The sequence below is a fragment of the Macrosteles quadrilineatus genome, unplaced genomic scaffold (assembly GCF_028750875.1).
Source record: "Macrosteles quadrilineatus isolate MER2022 unplaced genomic scaffold, UCM_ALF_1.0 Scaffold_8__2_contigs__length_117827958, whole genome shotgun sequence".
In the NCBI taxonomy this organism is placed as follows: Eukaryota; Metazoa; Arthropoda; class Insecta; order Hemiptera; family Cicadellidae; genus Macrosteles; species Macrosteles quadrilineatus.
This window is the reverse complement of record NW_026542601.1, coordinates 64,602,772-64,621,305: the sequence shown is the minus strand read 5'-3', so window position 1 is coordinate 64,621,305 and position 18,534 is coordinate 64,602,772. Positions and strand designations below refer to the sequence as shown.

The 18,534-nt window shown below is 35.5% G+C and overlaps 2 protein-coding genes across 2 annotated transcripts; one reads left to right on the top strand and one right to left on the bottom strand.

Annotated features, from left to right (window-relative positions):
- Window positions 1-687: 687 nt before the first annotated feature.
- LOC129000765 (deoxyuridine 5'-triphosphate nucleotidohydrolase-like) lies at window positions 688-4,641 on the bottom strand. The gene is made up of 4 exons (XM_054427754.1): window positions 4,417-4,641; window positions 2,305-2,441; window positions 1,738-1,883; window positions 688-1,182 (listed from the first exon to the last, which is right to left on the bottom strand). Exons 1-4 carry the CDS (start codon window positions 4,629-4,631, stop codon window positions 1,126-1,128), a joined length of 555 nt encoding a protein of 184 aa, XP_054283729.1. The 5' UTR covers window positions 4,632-4,641; the 3' UTR covers window positions 688-1,125.
- A 2,606-nt stretch (window positions 4,642-7,247) lies between these two features.
- On the top strand, window positions 7,248-12,717 carry LOC129001525 (COP9 signalosome complex subunit 8-like). The gene is made up of 4 exons (XM_054428848.1): window positions 7,248-7,432; window positions 9,800-9,867; window positions 11,811-11,992; window positions 12,439-12,717. Exons 1-4 carry the CDS (start codon window positions 7,361-7,363, stop codon window positions 12,672-12,674), a joined length of 558 nt encoding a protein of 185 aa, XP_054284823.1. The 5' UTR covers window positions 7,248-7,360; the 3' UTR covers window positions 12,675-12,717.
- The last annotated feature ends 5,817 nt before the right edge of the window (window positions 12,718-18,534 follow it).

Sequence of the window (18,534 nt, the reverse complement as noted above, 5' to 3'; positions counted from 1 at the left end):
TTCATTAACAACACAATTATCAGTCACCAACAGATGAACAGATGGTTATAACTACTGCGTGCCACGCAAAAAGTCTGGGATCCCAGACTTCAGTGCGTCGCGCAAAGGTATCACGCATAACTAAATTGGCGGGAATCACAGCAGAGAATTGCGCACGTGAAGTCAGAGAAAACACCCCCGTAGCAATAGCTGCAACAGACTTTTGCGTGATTACGTCATCGCGCATCCCGCATCCCGCAGTGACGCTGCGTGATTCAAAGAAACCAAGCCTTTATAAGATATCTTTCACAGAAACATGGTCCTTGTTGCTAGACGTCCCCAATCCCTCTTACAATCATGTCATGGAAGTTTTTGTCTTAATTCCAATGTCAAATAACATGTCTATACATCCAAAAATAGGAAGCACACTTTCTAATGTGTACGTACTGTTAGTTTTGGATAAAAATCGTATCATTGTTGTAATCTTCACACAATGAAATATGTAACTAACATTTGAATTGATATTGTAAAATAAAAACGTTATAGATTAATTGTTTTCTTTTACCTGATTAAACAAAAGTTTTATAAAAATTTGAACAAAGTACCTACTATCACAGTATAAAATCTTTGAAAAATTAAAATACTTTTTATATAAATTGCAAGTTACATTTACAAGGAATAGGTTTGAGATAGGACATTCATTACCAAGTCTTTACAAAACACGCTTTATTAAAGTATAATACTAAAGAAAAACATATCAGTCGAAAAGCTTGAATAAAAGCAAAATCAGGAGGTTGAGTATCATATTTGGGCACAAATGTTACAAACATAAATTTAAAAAAGCATAGACCTCCGTAGCAACAATTTTAACTTGGAAATTAATTACTTTTTTATATCTTCCTTTAAGAGAAGGAATATTCATTCAATGGATTTAAACATCACTAATCCTTACAATAAGCAAAGGGAATGGTCAGTTGGGCCATTGTACTATATAAAAAACACCACTTAAATTAAATTATGAAGGACAAATCTACCAACTTATTAACTTGCACAACAAGGAGACCGATCAGAAAGTTTGTTATATACACATGACTTATCATCTAATCTAATTATCACCAAGAAAGAGGAACACAATTTTCAACGACTTCAATTCTTCCCAGTAGAACCGAATCCGCCAGAACCCCTGGTAGTTTGATTCAATTCCTAAAACAAAGAGATCCACATATAAATAAGACTCATATAAAGTCTTATAATTAATAAAGATAAATTTTAATCAGTACCTAATGTCACAATTGAAATACACCCCAATTGCCTCTTTCCTTTCATTCACTTTCCGTCTCAACTTAATTTACTAACCAATTTGTGTTTTTATTTAACTAAACATTGAGTTCAATAAGTATTTTAAGAGTGAGTTTTTAAGTTTTAGCAATGCAATCACATTTCTCATTGTTGCTATTCTCTTGTGAAATCCAAGATGGCCGTTAGCTTCCATGGACTCCCGTGGAGAACAATTTAAAACTACAATGAACATTAATCTCACGGTTTACTACATACTTAAATTACTATGATGTTTGAAACCATCCAAGATGGCCGCTAGCCTCCAAGGACTCTTAAAAGGATTTCAAGTTAAATTTATAACCCTCAAAGAAAGAAAATAAGATACAAATTTGACTGTATCCTGATTCTTGGCTGAGTAAATTTAAACTTAACCAAAAATATTGCCAAAATTGACTATTCAACTCAACGACTCCTGCTTACCTCAACTTCCTGCAGTTCAGGGTAGTAGATCCTCTCACATATCAGTTGAGCGATTCTGTCACCAGGTTGAATCGTGAACGGCTCATCAGAGTGGTTGAACAGAATCACTCTGATGTCACCTCTGTAGTCTTCGTCCACAACTCCCGCTGAAATGAATTCTTATTAGAAACCAGTTAACAAAACATCAAACATCCTTAAACAAAAAAAATATGCATTCATTGGCAGATGTAACTCAGCAGCTATATTGAGTGAGTGTTCATAAAAACAAATTTTAGAAACGTCTGTATTTCTTAGGAAATATTTACAATAGCCTAACTATACGAAAATACTAAATATATAGGCTACAGACCCAATTAATAAAACCCAATAAATTGGTGTAGGCCTAAATACTAATTTATGTATTCAACGTAATCCAGGAGGAATGAGACCCAATAGATTTGCCAAGAAATGTACTCAAACAGAATGAGAAAAGTAAGTTGAACAGTTGTTTCCATTAATCTACAAAGCTTCTATAACAGTACGTATGATAATCAAAATAAGTTAAAATATCTGAATTGATCCTTTTACCTCCAACATCAATCCCGTTCTTCCAAGTCAAGCCAGAACGAGGAGCGATGCGGCCGTAGCAACCTTCTGGTAACTCTATTTGTAAGTCTGTCTTCACCATTTCTTTTGACCGAGGAGGTATAACATAGCTGTAGGCACTGAAACAGAAAATAATAGATTTTTTTTAAGTTATAAAAACTTAAATGCTAAAATTCTCTGCCACACCTTTGTGGCTGTAGACAATGGGCGCGTTCTGGGAACATGTATTGGTGCAGATGATCTGGTGACTTACTCGCCGGTGCCTCTTTTTGAAGAAAAGCCTTCCTACATGGGAGTGAAGTTCCTGAACCTGCTCCCAGAGACAATAAAAAGCTCCAGCATAAGCAGCACCAGACAACTCTTATCGTCTTGGCTTGTGGAGAGACCATTCTACACAGTTGAGGAGTTCATGAACTGGAGAACTTCACCGATGTTCCAGTGAGGACTAAACAACCCTCATAGTAATAACCATCACTACCGCCTCAAAGCCCAAGAACTTTATGCTATTTTATACTATTCTGTACTCTATGTTCAAGAATAAGGTATTCTGATTCTGATTCTGCCGCCTTGGGATCCCAGAACCTTTAGTCGCCGGTTTACGGTGCACATGGGATTGTTATACCACGGTATTTACTTTATAGTAGCCTATTAAAATTGAACCAACTTGCCCTCACAGAATTAATTACTGATATATTATAATTCACTTATTACGTAATCTATCAAACTGATAAATAATTGATAATTTATTGGATGGAACCCACTTTCTTGTCATAGCTGCACGTAAATTCATTGGTATCCCATAAAGATGCATTTTCTGCATAAAGTCCTGTACCGGTGCACCGGTTGTTCCCAGAACGCGGTCAATAAGAGTTCCTGGTGTTATGTCAACAGGACAACAGGTGAGTTGACGTTTTACGTCATACATATTTTGACAGGTTAGTTTTACCATAAAATAAACCCTAGCCTAATTTATTACAATTTTAATATCTGGGCAAAATATTTCCTGAAATCAATTAAGACTCCCAACTCTGAGGCTGATATAATCTAGTGTTTGTACATATTTCAGACTATAAATATACAAGAGGTTCTCAAAGCTTACAGTAGTGTGACTCAAGTTTTATTTTCAGACTAATATTGTTTGTTTTGACCGGAATCAAAACACAAACAAAGCCGACTGAAGGCTTCAAAGTTACTGTATAAATTAACGATAAGATTTTTTACAACATATCTAGGCTGCCTAAATTAAATAATAACAAAATAAAAATCGTTTAACAACAGAAGAGGTTAAAAAATGTGAAAAAAAACCTCATAGAAAAGTAGGAAAACAACGCCTACATGGATGTTTTCGCAACGATGTTATCGGTACATCGATGGTTGACCCATCGATGCTCATCCCTAAGCCTTAACTTAGTGACTAGCATTATTGATGTGCGGGCAAATTTTCATTACACTCATTTGTGTAGTAATCTTAAAGCGCGAACAGTGATCCCACATTGGGTTTTTTTAGAACCTATGGCAAACTTATATTGATAGGCGACCCTTTGGCCTACTTTTCTTACAACAATAGTTCTCACACTGGATAATTTATTACAAGGCCTACACCACTGATTACATAAATAGGCCTATCAACCTAGGTCTAAGACTACAGTTATAATAGGGTATTCAATCGTCCCGGGGCCCAAAGACATAGTCTAGTAAACAAGGTTTTAGGTTATTCAAATGGTTTGACATTGTGGTACTAAACTTAGCCTTTATCTTTTGAATGACCAGGCCAAACACATCATAGAAAAAAATGTCAGAAACTAGTTGGATTGAACTTACACATGGTTGAGAAAATGTTATTAAGTTGAACAATGGGCTATTAGACCTACTTAAGATAAAATTTGAATCGCCATTTTAGCTTGCCATAGGCCTAGGCTAAGTAGGCTATACTTAGAAAATAATTCTCAAACTAGCCTAAATTAACTTAGCCTAGCCTAGTAGTCGAGTTTGAGAATCAACAGTTGGTTCTTGAGCTATCGTTTGGGTAAGGCTCTGTGGTTAGCCGAAACTACATCATTCCTTACTAAAAAATATTAATAACTAATCATTTACCTTTTGATATCAAATCCTGCAGCTTTATCTGAACCTTTGGTTGGTGAAAAAGCTTTAGGAGAGAGCTTGACAAAACGCAAAAACCTGGAAGTTTCGACAGGCATTTTTGTGGAGTACGAGCGCGACAGTGGAAAAACGAAAAGAGACAAAGCTGCCGCTGGCAAACAAAAAGGTAGAATCTTGCATTTTTGACCCGCCAAAGCACCCCAAAACATGAATTTGAATGAACCGCTCATCACCTGTTGATTCATGTATAGGTTAGATTCCCTCCTCCAGTCCTGCGCGCTCCGCGCCACCATCACCAAGGGGGAAAACGTCCATCGTAAGGGACAGTACATAGGCATTGAATATTCTAGTTTTACTAACTTGCATTGCTGAGCATATCGAACAAACTTAATAACTTACAGACTTTACAAATACAAAGTGTAATACCATGTAATACTTAATAACACGGGACTTTTAGTATACATGATGCTGAAATAAACATTCTAAAAATACATTTTTATTCAAGCTAAAGATGTTATAAATTTAAATGAAATGTAAATATCCCGCTCTAATAGTTGCTCGATTTTGCCTATCCACATAATTTATTTGTAAAATCCAAAAATAACTAACTCAAGTACTTCTCGAAATACCGAATACAGCTTTCCCACACAGCACAGGATCCTGACCAGTTCCCACATATTCCACATATAGATCCCAGGATTTGAGAATGTTCCTAGGATCACTCTAAGATATTGCACATATCCAACACAAACGAATGCATTTTGAGGATATCCTGAGGACTTCCTATGGATATTCTCGGTAGGCTACCTATATTAAAACATATTTTATAGTATTGGATGTATTTTTTCAAGCGACAAGTGCTTGAGAAACGTTATTAAAAAGGATTTCAATACTATTTCAAATTAAACTAATAACGTTAAATGATTTTTTTTATTAATCATGTTTTCCGATCATGTCCATAGGACATCCTTTGGAGATCCGTAGGATATCCCCGTGGGACATAGTAACTATCAAACTCTAATTTTTACCATTTTATAATAATAATGATAATAATAATAAATAGACCTACTTACAATAATAATAATAATGCAACTATTTTCTTTTTAATTTAAATTCCAACTTATTTAAGAAAATTTATTGGTTGAAAATTTAAGGGAAATATTAATTATTCATAACAATTATAATCTATATTCTTATTACAGTATCCTCTACAACTCCCAGAAATACAATTTAACAACTTGATGCCTAAACAGAATCATAGTATCAAAAATATTTAAGTATTGCGACCATTTCAGCTGTCGGCTCCTCTTTAACCGCTTGAAAACTAGTAATATCAACAATCACAAATAGCTCAGGAGGTAAGGTAAGAGATTCGATCATAAGTCAAAGGTACTCGGTTCAAAACTTGTCTGGGCAAAAATATTTTTGTTTCTATTTTTTCCAAAATTTGTTTGTATGAGCTATTTAATTAAAATACTTAACTGGTAAAAGTGCTTTTCAGACTAAATATTTATTAAAATGGTATAAGATTACCTGTTTCCGTCTGTGATCCTAATTTGTAGTAATGAGCTACCGGTTTCCAGGTTATAACCTCATCATCAGGCTCTTGTCACTCTTGCGAGGTCGTCGAGTTTTACAAACACACAAAACACGGACATTTAAATAAATAAAATACAAGACATTGACGGACGAATACGATTTAACATAAAAATCTGGAACTAGTTCCACACACGACACGGCACGGGCAAACGTTTTGTCAACAACGTAAATATTAATTATTTTGTGTTTTTATGTATAATATCCTGGTGGGATATCCCAGGGATCAGGATTTGGGCGGACATAGGGATATCCCAGGAAGTTCCCCAGGATATCCTGAGAACATTGCGGGATGTACAGAGGATATCCCCCATATCCCACTGGGATATCCCAGGACATTCCAAGGATATTCTTGTGTTGTGTGGGAATTTTTAATAGCGTATAAATAATATATATTATATATTATTTATACGCCATTAAAACTCATTAAAAATACATTACAAATAAATAGATGTTCATTACTTATAAATATTTATTTCTTGTTCTACATAGGTAAGCCTACTCCAAGTAGGCTATTAAAATACAGCATCAATTGAGATAGGGACGCCTCACATTCGCACTAGTAGTAGTAGGAGTATGTTTTATCTATGGTAGTATGTAGTAGATGCGTATTTGAACAAAAATTAATAGAGTTAAGGAAGAGCTTAGACAGAATGGGTTGTGAGGTGTGATGACCCTCGTAGCTTTATTACTGACTAAGATGAGCTGTTCCATTAGTCAGGACCATCATTACTTAATATATTAGTAAATATATTAAACTGTAGATAATAGTTAAACTCTTTTAAAAAAATCGGTACGTATTTATTTAGCTAATGTTCACAGAGTTAATATAAGTTAAGGGGAATAAATAAAGAACTCTTACTCTTTGAATTTGAAATGCGTGACTGAATAATATTACGTTACATACCTTACATTTTAGATATATAAATCGCTATCTTGAACAAATACAAACCAACGATCCAAGCCTAATTAACCCAGAAAATTATCTGCAATACGAATTGGCCACAGTTATACATGGTTATACCATTGGTTTAGTGTTCTACATAATCAACGACTTAAGATTATAAACGACGTAGCTACATGACTGAGCTCTCTTCGTCCAATTTGAGCGGGATGAAAATGAAGCTAACCTAACTTCTGGACTTCGACTTCACTGTCAACTGTCACTCCTGTGGTTCTGTTCTCGTTCTGTTGTGGTTCTACTGTTCTGTTCTGTTCTAGTTCTGCTGTCTGTCTGTTGTCTGCTGTCTGCCTCAGCATCTGCCTGCACTTGGACCAATAATTTGTTTACAATACAACTATCTAATTTGATTTATATAGACTCAAGTTGTGATAAAATATAATGGTTCAGAACGTTGATCCCACCGAAAACTTCAATGCTATTGCAAATGGGATTGAAATGAAAGAATTAGAAGTAAGTAATAAACTGGACAAACCTAACTTAGTGGGCCTAGGCACTTAAGTTAGGCCTAGGCCTACCGAGATACCCTAGTTGTTGTTTGGAAGGTTTTTGTAACTATCTTGAGTCTTAAATTATTTAAAAAAAGCTACCAAACACAAACTAGGCCTATACCTAATCATTTTGACTGTGTGTGTAACATATAATTAATACTTCAGAATATTCTTAATAACTTGCTTACTTAATGTTCTGAACCTGCGACCATATACCGGCAAAACCCCACCGAGGGTAAATCAGTGACAAATATAATTAGGTAGCCTAATTTTTGGTTGGTTTAGAAGTCGTTAACTCGTTGTCTGCTGAAAACCTTCACTATGGTGCTCCCTAAACTGCAGGCGGAGCTCCAGCACGCTACTGAATCAGCGATCGCTATTGGCATTGAAATATCTCAGTAAGATGAATCACAAAAGAGCAGTGGTGATTGTTCTGCGTTAGGCCTACCCCGAAAGTGGACGTAGTTCACTGAAACACCAAAAGGTAGCAGCACTGCCTGGATCAATAACCAGAGTCTTTGTAATATGGCTTGAATAGAGAGAATCCCCGAAAACGGTACAAAAGCATTGCCAGTCAGAGTTTTACGGGAATACTAAGTACCAGCCTACACTAGAAAATAAAGCTCGTATTCTAAGCTACAGCGGGGCAACAATCACATTGTCTCCGGCCGAGTGCTGGGTTTAGACAGACGCAATATTTGGTGGGCGAGCACACTACTGTTAATAGCAGCAGGCCGCGAGCAGTGCCAGTGCTATAGCAGTAGGCCGCAGTCAACGTGTTAAAAGATAGTAATTTTATTTCTTCAATTCCATCAGCAACTTGTGCCAAAAGTTATTCCGTTTATGCTTTTCTATTATCTCTTCCTCAATATTAATTGATTCAATAGAAAATTAGACATTGCTACTATGAAAGGTTTGTGACCCTTGTAGGACTACTGGTAGTAGACCTATAAGTTAAGTATGGTACCTATATTAAAATATTTAAGTGTTGGAACTTTAGAAGACGTTCTTGTTTTATTATATTCATATAAGTTAATAGTGCCAAAACGTAAAATGTTAATGAAGAAGTAGTGTCTTATTTCATAATAGGCTACCGTACCATTAATTCTACAAGTATACGGTACTTAGATTACCTTTGTTGTTGTTGCCTTTATTGCTCATGCAACAATGTCCAAGAAATGAAACAGAGGAAGAAAGATCTTCCGCCATGAAAACACTGTGTCTCCGTCATCGCCGGTTGCCTAGACTGCGATACTAGTGACTGCACGTGTGTAAATATAGACTACGGTATTTAATGTTAGAGATGACATCCCCTGCATTTGAAAAAGCCCCGCATTGAGCCTCAACATCATATATAGGACAGTTGTCGATGGACACGGTCATATCCCGATGATGGCGAAGGGTAAAGACAATTGGACCTCTGTGTCACTGTTTGTCCATGGTTTTCTCCGTGCTGAGACCCTCGTCCTTGCCCAGGCTGTGGTCTAGGTCATAAGGTTGAAAGTTGTTTAAAATAAGAAGATAGCTCAAGAAGCCCCGATGAAGATATTAGGAAGTTCGACAAGCTGGAAATATGTAGCCAATAGGGTGACACAAATATCTTGCCTACTAAGGAACACAGGAAAAAAACAACAAAGTTAATCTAGTGTAATTAAAAAAAATAACATTCCTGGTTCCTTACTGTTGGTGAATTTAAAGTTAATGAAAGAATAAATTGTTGTAAACTCTTTTATTGTCTTACAAACACAACACTGAATTATATTTTGTAAACAACAGCATATGTACAATGTAAAAACATATGATGGTCCATCACTAATCCAGACTAGATGAGTTGGGTTGCAATATTCAACATCCCCCCTCACCCAACTTAGCTAGGTAAAAGTCCTAGGTACTTTTGAAATTTGTGATGTTTTGGTTCGCTTAGTCCTTAAGTAAAAATATCAGCAACCATGTATTCTGTGGGTTTGTAGTTCAATTTTATTTCTCCATTTTGTACTTTTTCCCGTATTTAGCTTTGCTACTGGAGCCCTCTTTTATTGCTTCATTCCATTCCTCTGAAGATTCTTAAGTTGAATCTTCATTGCATGTAGCTGACATTTGATAATCTTGTGTCCAAAGAGGAGGTTTTCTTTGCCTTTTCTGTGATACCCTTATTTCATCAGTGTATAAATGTTCATTTGAGCTTAGTGAGTCATCAGGTTGATTTTCAATACTTACGAAAAAATTTGATAGGCCATATCTTCAGTTAGTTTAGTAGGTAGGCATAATACAAACTTTAATCTAAAAACCAGTTGAACAGCAAAAAAGATTGATTATTCTTCTTTTTTAGGCAGATGGGAGTGTAACACCTCAGATGTACGGACAGCTGCTAGCTATTTATTTATATCAGCATGATCTGTAAGTAGCACAATTTGTTTTTCAGGATTAATGTTGCCAACAGTGTCATTTAGAGGCTTCTGATTGACTATAACAAAGGTTTAGTAATTGAAAAATTATTTTTGTTCATAGAATAAATTTATAAATGCCTCAAATTCAATTTTATATTTTTTTATTATGAAATTAAACCGTCATAACCTAACCTAACCAACCAAACATGCTGACAATGAAAAAATCTAATAAAGGTTTATTAATCGAAAAAATAGTTCTGTTCATAAAATAAAATTATAAATGCCTCAAATCCTATTTTATAATTTGTTTATTCTAAAATTAAAAAAAACTAACCAGACTTGCTTATAATGAAAAATCAAATGAAGGTTTAACCGAAAAAATATTTCTGTTCATAAAATAAAACTATAAATGGGTCAAATTCAATTTCATAATGTTTTAATTATAAAATTAAACCGTCATAACCTAACCAAACCAACCAAACTTGTTGATAATGAAAAAAAATCCAATACAAAAATTAGTGCTACGGGTGGGATTCAAACCCGGGTCCTTCGGATCATCAGCCCAGCACCCTACCCACTACACCACCGAGGCCGTTGGCATCAACTGTATCGACGCGGTAATGATGTTCCCTCAGCCAATCAGAAGCCTCAAAATAATACTGTAGGCAACACTAATCCTGAAATAAAAACTCAGCCTGTAAGTAGCTGGTATGAGTAAATTCAAAATACAAAAGTGGTAGAAATAGCTTAAACCATAGACTAACCAACACCACAAGTAGACTTCTCATCTCATTGTAAATTTTGAAGCTCGATTTTCGTGTCTAGTTCATGTACAGTGACTGGGCGCAATTGTAAACAAAACACGACCTCTACATTGCACCGTGCAGAACTAACAATAAAATTGGCTTCAGCTGTTCCATGAGGATGAGAAATTTACCAAGGGAGTATGTTTTATCTATGCTTAAACCCTAAAAACTAATAAAATTCACTATCCAAAGGCACTTAAATTTAAACCCTTAGGCCTACTTACCACTGCCTATGCAACCAACTCACTAATTTATGCAAACAGAACTGAAAAAAAAACTGTACCTGACATGTGGTGCAACCCATTAGTCAAAATAAGAAATCCAAACTACTAGGTAAAGGCTTTGGATTTTTATCAGAGTAATCAATTATGGCCAACCGTTCAGTCTGATTAAAGGTTGAGGAGTGGTACAAACAAAGTGTTTTAATAATAAGTTACAGTAATATGTTTTACTGTAGGCCTAACATAAAATAAGTTGGACTGCAAGCGTTGACAGATATTTTTGTACCTTAAATCAGGCATTCTGCTTCATAAGGCTTTATTCAATACATGAGATGAGATATTAAACTATACAATATGTCTGATGTCACAGGCGAGTGGTTATAGTGTTCGTCTTTAAATCTGGAGGTAGCTGGTTCGATTTCAAGCTAGATTGTTTCTGGACTGAGGTGCTTTTTGCCATTGGGCTATCAATAAATGATGCTACCTATCTAACAAATGGCTGGCGTTAGATACTAGTTAACAAGTCTATTGTTGGATCCTTCCATTACAAAAACTTGAAAAAAAAGCCAATGGTGTAGGTGGACACAAGTAAAATAGTAAAACTAAATTTTAAATAAATGATATTCACACTTCTAGGATTCAGATATGTGCGAAAAAATAAGTTCTGACAGATATATTATAAAAGTACTAAACAATAAATGTTAACTTTGAGACAGGTTAAGAAAATCGTAAGTTTTATTAGTTTTTTTTTAACTCAACATTTTTAAAAGTTTCCTCTTTTCTCAGGGCAGGAAAGCCTTTCTTTAAAGCCCTATGCAGCCGCACCTGTTGAACTGCCCTATGGATGCTGTGTAGATAGGTGAGGGTGAGAGTCACTTTGTCACTAAGACCTGCGGTTTGTTTAACCAAGACCATGTATTGTGCAGGTGCAATGCCAAGTACCTCTGGAACCGTATACCCAGTCAATGCAAGGTGGAGTATCCAGAGCTCAACCACATCTGGAGTGTAGGCAAAGCTATGTGGCTGAGAGACTATCCAGGGGTGTACAGCGCTCTCAACTCTCAACCTTGGTCAGACAACGTTGCTGAGATCATCAAGGCTGTGCAACGTAAGTCTACCCAACATTAATGGAGGAATAGTTAATAATAACTATAGTAAAAAAGTAAAAAACTAGCTTACATTGGAAGTAAAGGGAGACCATAAAACACATACAACAAAAATATATTTAGTCCCATGGGGGACTTTATCAAGTGTAAACAGAGAGAGCAGAAAAGTTGCTCTCTTTACTTTTGACAAATACTCCTAGAGAACAAAAAATTGTATGTTATGTGTCATCTGTTTGTTTTATGGCCTACTTGTACTTCTAAGGTAAAATCCTGGCCAAGTGCCTTTGCTTGAAAACACCACCAAAAAATTTAGCGTACCGGTAAGCAATTTCAGCCGCCATTGGTATATCAAATTATACTTGAGGGAAAAAACACTAATCACTAATATTTTCAACCATTAAGTAGTGAGACATGTTGTTTTAAACTAATTTAACTGCTTTTATCGCAGAGGAAGTGAAAAAGCAAGCCACTCAGCTCGTTTGTCGGGCTTACACCTCAGTCAGTCTAACTACCGCGGCCGCACTGATGGGGACAACACCAGATGCAGTGGCACAACTGCGGGATTGGAGAGTTGAAGGAAACATGGTCACTCCTCCCAAACCACTGCCTTCCCCTCCCATCGTCACCTCCAGTGAGGAACAGCTCGGAAAACTCACCGACTTTGTCTCTTTCCTGGAAAATTAAGTTGATATGTACCTGTGTTTAATATATGTAAATTTGTCATCAATGTGTTTCTATGTGGATTAAACCCTCTACGTTTAATGGTTGACATGAAATGAACTCTGCATTCCGCAGTGATGAATACTTTTTAGGAAATTTCAATAAACTAAGACTTAAGACTGTATACTCGGATTGGTACTTAAATGATGAGTTTGTTAGTGCAACAACTACATGCATTGTAAAGTAAACCCAGTCTTACAAAACTCTTCATTCTCTTGATATTAACAAATTATACACATTTGTCAGGAAGCTCAAATATTCATTGATTGAGTGAAATTGATTAGCCAATAGAAGCTCCCTCATCCTCTTTTGGAGTTTAGTTTAGTGATTGGCAGGTTACGAACCATACAGGGTTATTTGTTCATTGATTTCATGCCTATTGCTAGTTTGCTACCACGATTAACCTGGAGTTGATTATTGGTTAAGTTTGAAACCTATACAAAATGGATGTTTGTAAATCGTTGATTAATTGATAATTTATCAAAGACAACAGCATGCACCGTACATATGCAAAATCGTCCCGGTTTAAGTCATTAGTATCACAACTCACATTCATTTAACTCTTGCCCTTCACAGAATTTTGTCTAAAAATACACATGGTGGAAATTTTTTTTTCCATCAGCTGTCATAGAATGATAGACAATTCATAGCAGACACAATCATGTTGACATCTATGAAAAATACATTCAGAATGCAGTTGCTATGGATACAACATTCTAACAAATACTGGAGTGCAAAAAATATTTACTTTAACAAAACATTTTTGATGGTGCTTCTTTACCTAGAAACCGAAATAGTTTTTGCCATTGAATAATTTAAAAAATCTACTGAGATGTAATTGTAAAAAGTCTACAAAGAATACCAAACATCACAGAGCAGGGTTTAAACCCTGGCAAGGTACCTAATAGTCTCACACCCTGATGTTGATGGAGAACTTCTTGAGTGTTTCATTCAATCACCAATGTATGAACTGTCCAACACTTAAACCTTACACACGTGGAATTTAGTTGCAGCATTCAAGGTAAGCTAAACCTAAATTTACGCTATGAAATATTGCAAAGGGATTTTGGCTTAGCTTTAAACCCAGGAAAGCAATAAAGGAAACCCCATAATGCTTAAAATGCACATCAGGTATAATTATAATCTTTGGGATATCCTAACACTCAACTATAATTATGCGAGAATTGCATGTTTTGACAAAATAAAACATAAGAGATCAACAGTAAATGCATCTTCAACAGTGCTAGAAAAATGAAAACATTTTTGTCTAGTTTTGTCCTACAAATCTAGAAAAGAAAATTTTGGCTACAAAAATACTTCCACCACAGCAAAGCTGCAAAGGAAGTGTTTGGTTTTAGTTTAATATCTTTGAATTTTTCAACTAGTACCAGGATTTCCAAAGATAGCTTATCTTATCTGACCTGCATTAGTTAACCCAGAGTCAACATGTACTCCTTGCTCATTCTCTTGAATATAGTAGATTAGATTTTGACTGTTATAAAGGGAATTAATGACGTTTAACATGTATTAAAGTATGTGTTTTTATAATATCTTCCCCTTCTAAATGTCAGAGGAGTGCCATTTAATTTGTAAAAATACCAAAGTGTTGTGACGGTAAGGCCTCTACATGATTTTGTGACCTTCTACCTGCTACTGGTTCTACGGCTACGCAGAATCCCCTCATCTACCCGCACCTGGAGAAGATTCACCCCTTCAAAAATTGTCCGCCCCTGGTGATCTTCTCGCTCCCCGCTTCAGTCTATCGTCAGGCATCTCTACCAAACTCAAATATCAAGTAACTGTGTATATACTCATTTAATTAATTGGTATTACTCTGACATGTTCTCAATTTGAGATATATTTTGTAAATTAAAGTTTGAATTTCTCTTTCGCTACTTAGTCAAATTTTCTCATTCTCTCCTTTGAACCCGCCCCCAACAGGAAGCAAAATTATATTTGCATGATTGTATTTTTGCTTTTGCTTTATGCCATATTAATTCCCTATTTAAATAATGTTAGGTTATTAACGGGTACAGGTTTGCTGCTTTAGGGAAGCAAACCCAGGCAGAAACGCATAATAAACTTATATCAATTTTTAATCTAGCCTAGTTTTCGCCAAATCGATCCATAAAAAAACATTATAAAGTAAAATAAATCTACTGTACAAGGTCGTCGATGTGCATGGTGGAAGGAAAAAACATAGGTGTGCTATTCCCGTAAATTCTGACGTCACTTGGATTGCAAACAAAAGATCACCTGATTGTAACTGTCATTTTGGTATGTGTTTGTTTTGATTTGATTGTTATTGTTTTTGTAATGTTTTCAAAATAGTGGAATGGCGATTTGTGCATTTTCCGGTTGTAAAAATTACTATCGCAAAACTAAAGACTCCCAAATAAAATAGTATAGATTTACAGAAAATGATTATCTAAAACGACAGTGGTTACGATCGTGTGGTCGGTTTGGCATTAATGTGAAAAACGCACGGGTCTGTTCGGAACATTTCGTAACACCTTTAAAATTCGTAACCGCGTTTTAAGAAATCGGATAACAACTTAAAATGTAATGATCGACAAACCCTTTCTAAAACTGAACTGAACAACGTTAAACTTTCATTTTATTGTATAATTGACTGTTAAAAGTATCGAATTCAATATATTGTGGTTATAAAAGTGAACAACCTCTCATTAAAATAGAGTTCATTTTAGTCGGTAAAGGTTTAATTAAAAATTAGGTTCATTGTTATAATTGAACTAGGATACAATACATAAGACAAAATACCCTAAGTCATGGCATAAAAAAACAAACAAGACATTGCAGTACTGTACAGTGTGTGATAGTTGTAGGCCTACAATAAAGACAGTGTTCAATAGTTACTAATTAGCCTAGTTATGATTGTTAAATTTCTAACTCTATGACTTTTTAAATATTTAACATTGAAAATTACAAACATTGGAATAAATATCAAACAAACTTTTAAACACTCATTAAAACTTTTTGTTTTCTTACAGGCTCGTCTACCTTTTTAACTTCTTTAACTTATTTGTCATTTTTTTCCTTCCTTCCTCAAATGCAGCATTAGAGTTTGTGTTGAGGTGCTTTATTCGTATATAAGTTCTAACTTGTATCAGTCGTAACGCCGCTTCATCGGGGATATTTGGATACAATTCTTTGGTTTTAATCACTTTATCAAACACTTTGTTTATTATACCACGCTCTTTGCAAACACATTCACCATGAATTTCATTGAATGCATTTTCAATCTGTCTGGCAAAGCCTAAGAAATCGTCTGAAGGGACGCTTAACCCCCCTTTGGAAACAGTCTCGATCCACTGCTGAGATGTTTCTGGATCAACGCTCAATATGTGGCTTGAGGGTGTTCCCAGGTGGGGATATTTTTTCTTCAACTTAAATGCGACATAACCAGCCACATATCGCAGTCCTTCGTCCCCTATGATGTCTGCTGGTTTTGACTCTGGAGGTATTATGAATGACAGATCTAGAGACAAATCTTCTTCGTCATCGTCCATATCGTCATCTGGAGGCGTTGTAAGCACAGTGCCTAAAATCTTTGCGCTTTGGCAGAACTCCATTTCAACTCCTTCGCAAGCTGTAGGTACATATGTTTCAAAGGTTGAAACCAAGCACGTTTCATCATCCGGTTGGACATTTCCTTTCACAGCAAAGGCTGTAGAGGAATGTTTGCCTAGGATATACCATCGTAATCTATACGAGAACTGCATTGGATCTGGGTGGTCATACGCCCTACCCATACTTCTTATGTAGGAGAAGAAGTTTTCCAAGACATCTTGGTTCAGTTTTGATGTAATTATAAATTTAGTTTTATATCTTTTGTGTAGATCATCAAACATATCTTTGAGTGATTTATTCGTGATTAGAATTCCTTTTTGGAATGGCAGTAAGGATTTCTTTCCAAATACTAATATGGTTGAAATGAACTGAGACATATTATCCAATATGTTAGTCTGTTTCTCGATCTGAACACCAAATGCACATTTCTCAGGAATCTTGTGATTTGGTATTTGGGAATTAAGTACATCAAACCAATCATTAAATAACCCAATCATTTCAGAAGTGAGCTTCCAGTTAGGATCCGTCAATAGACCTTTTTCTCCTAAGAATTCCACAGCCTTAGAGGTACAGTTTGACATTAGTTGGGCAGCCAGTTTGACGTTTTGTTTATTTTTGACATGTATGTGGTCACTTTTCAGCTTGAAAGCAACTTTTAAGTCGGAATCTTGAAGCTCCATAATTTCTTCAAGACACTTAGAGGTTATGTGAGTTCCGTCAACAGTAATGAACCCTTTGTTCAAAAAGTGATTTCTAGCCAGTTTCAAGAGGTGTGGAGCGTCACCAAAAACGTAAATGTTTCTTGATTTGTCGAAAGGATTTGGAAAATAAGTTTTATTTGTAGTTATTCCTAATGAATTCCAAACTGCTCGGTTTTCACCGCCCAAATCGCACGTTACTGATACAATTTTGTATCCAGTCTTTTCAACTGAAGTGATTATCTCATTTAGAGTTCCAAGCGTCATTGGTTTGTCAAACTCGTAGTAAACAGGTTGCTTCCACTTTCCTGTTAGTCCTCTGATAAATGCGACTTGCACTTGCTCATGAGGACCAACAATCTGTTCATTTATTTTATCGAAACCCATTCGACCACTCACACTCATTTCGTCAAATGAAAGACATGTGAGTTTTTGAAATTCGGTCATTGTCTTAGCATATTGTTCAAGGACCAGTAACACATGTCTCATTATTCCTGGCAAACATTCAAATTTGGAGGCCCATTTTCTGAGAGTGCTCAAAGCAGGAAGAGGGTAATTTAATTTGCTTCGCATGTAGCGGTAAGCTTTTGCACTTATCGATCTGAGGCTGATGGCGCAAGCAATGTCCTCGTTTGACCAACGGACCCGTTTTTTCGGATTTAATAAAACTTTTATTTGTCCTGGTGTAAAGACTTTGGACAACACAGCAGTTAATTTCTCATCTTTATGTTTACACTGAGCATTTAGTTCTTTCATTTCTTCGTACAAAGAAGATTTTTCTAAAACTGTTTTACAAACTAAAGATTTCATTTCTTGTTTTAGTTTTTCGTTTTCGTTTTCTAGGTGTTCAATTTTTTGTGACATTAATCTCAATTTTTCTTGCAAATCTTCAATTTCGTTAGGTAAAGTTTGGTGTTGGATTTCAATATCATTTGATGACGATTCTTCTGTTGTTTGTGAGGTTGCCAAAGTGTTCTTCGTTTCCAAAGTGCCATTTTCGTTTGATTGTTGGATCTTCAAAGTTGGAATTGCATCTTTTTTTAGGTTCCTAAAATTGGTTGGTTTATAATTTAGAATTTTGAATTTTAAAGGTGTTACGAAATTGTCCTCAGTAAAATGTTCCGAACAGACCCGTGCGTTTTTCACATTAATGCCAACCCGACCACACGATCGTAACCACTGTCGTTTTAGATAATCATTTTCTGGAAATCTATAATATTTTATTTGGGAGTCTTTAGTTTTGCGATAGTAATTTTTACAACCGGCAACTGCACAAAACGCCATTCCACTATTTTGAAAACATTACAAAAATAAACGGTATCAGCATTCTGACACATACTTTCTCCCATAAGTTTGTCAACAACCCTTATCATGTGTAAGCGGTGAGAGTAAATATACGGAAATGGGATTTATACAATTTTGTTCACAATTTAAAGGACTACATACTAAATTTTTATCAAAATCTTTCGGGCCATTTTTGTGAAAATCGGATTTTTCCGTTATTTTATGGGGTTTTATGGGAAAATAACATAATT

Excerpts from the sequence above, each read along its gene's own strand:
- LOC129000765 (XM_054427754.1), bottom strand. The coding sequence starts at position 4,631 with ATGTTTTGGGGTGCTTTGGCGGGTCAAAAATGCAAGATTCTACCTTTT. Across the intron at positions 2,442-4,416 it reads GCAGGATTTGATATCAAAAG|TGCCTACAGCTATGTTATAC; the intron begins GTAAATGATTAG and ends TTTCTGTTTCAG. Across the intron at positions 1,183-1,737 it reads CTGAACTGCAGGAAGTTGAG|GAATTGAATCAAACTACCAG; the intron begins GTAAGCAGGAGT and ends TCTTTGTTTTAG.
- LOC129001525 (XM_054428848.1), top strand. The coding sequence starts at position 7,361 with ATGGTTCAGAACGTTGATCCCACCGAAAACTTCAATGCTATTGCAAAT. Across the intron at positions 7,433-9,799 it reads TTGAAATGAAAGAATTAGAA|GCAGATGGGAGTGTAACACC; the intron begins GTAAGTAATAAA and ends CTTCTTTTTTAG. Across the intron at positions 9,868-11,810 it reads TATTTATATCAGCATGATCT|GTGCAATGCCAAGTACCTCT; the intron begins GTAAGTAGCACA and ends TGTATTGTGCAG.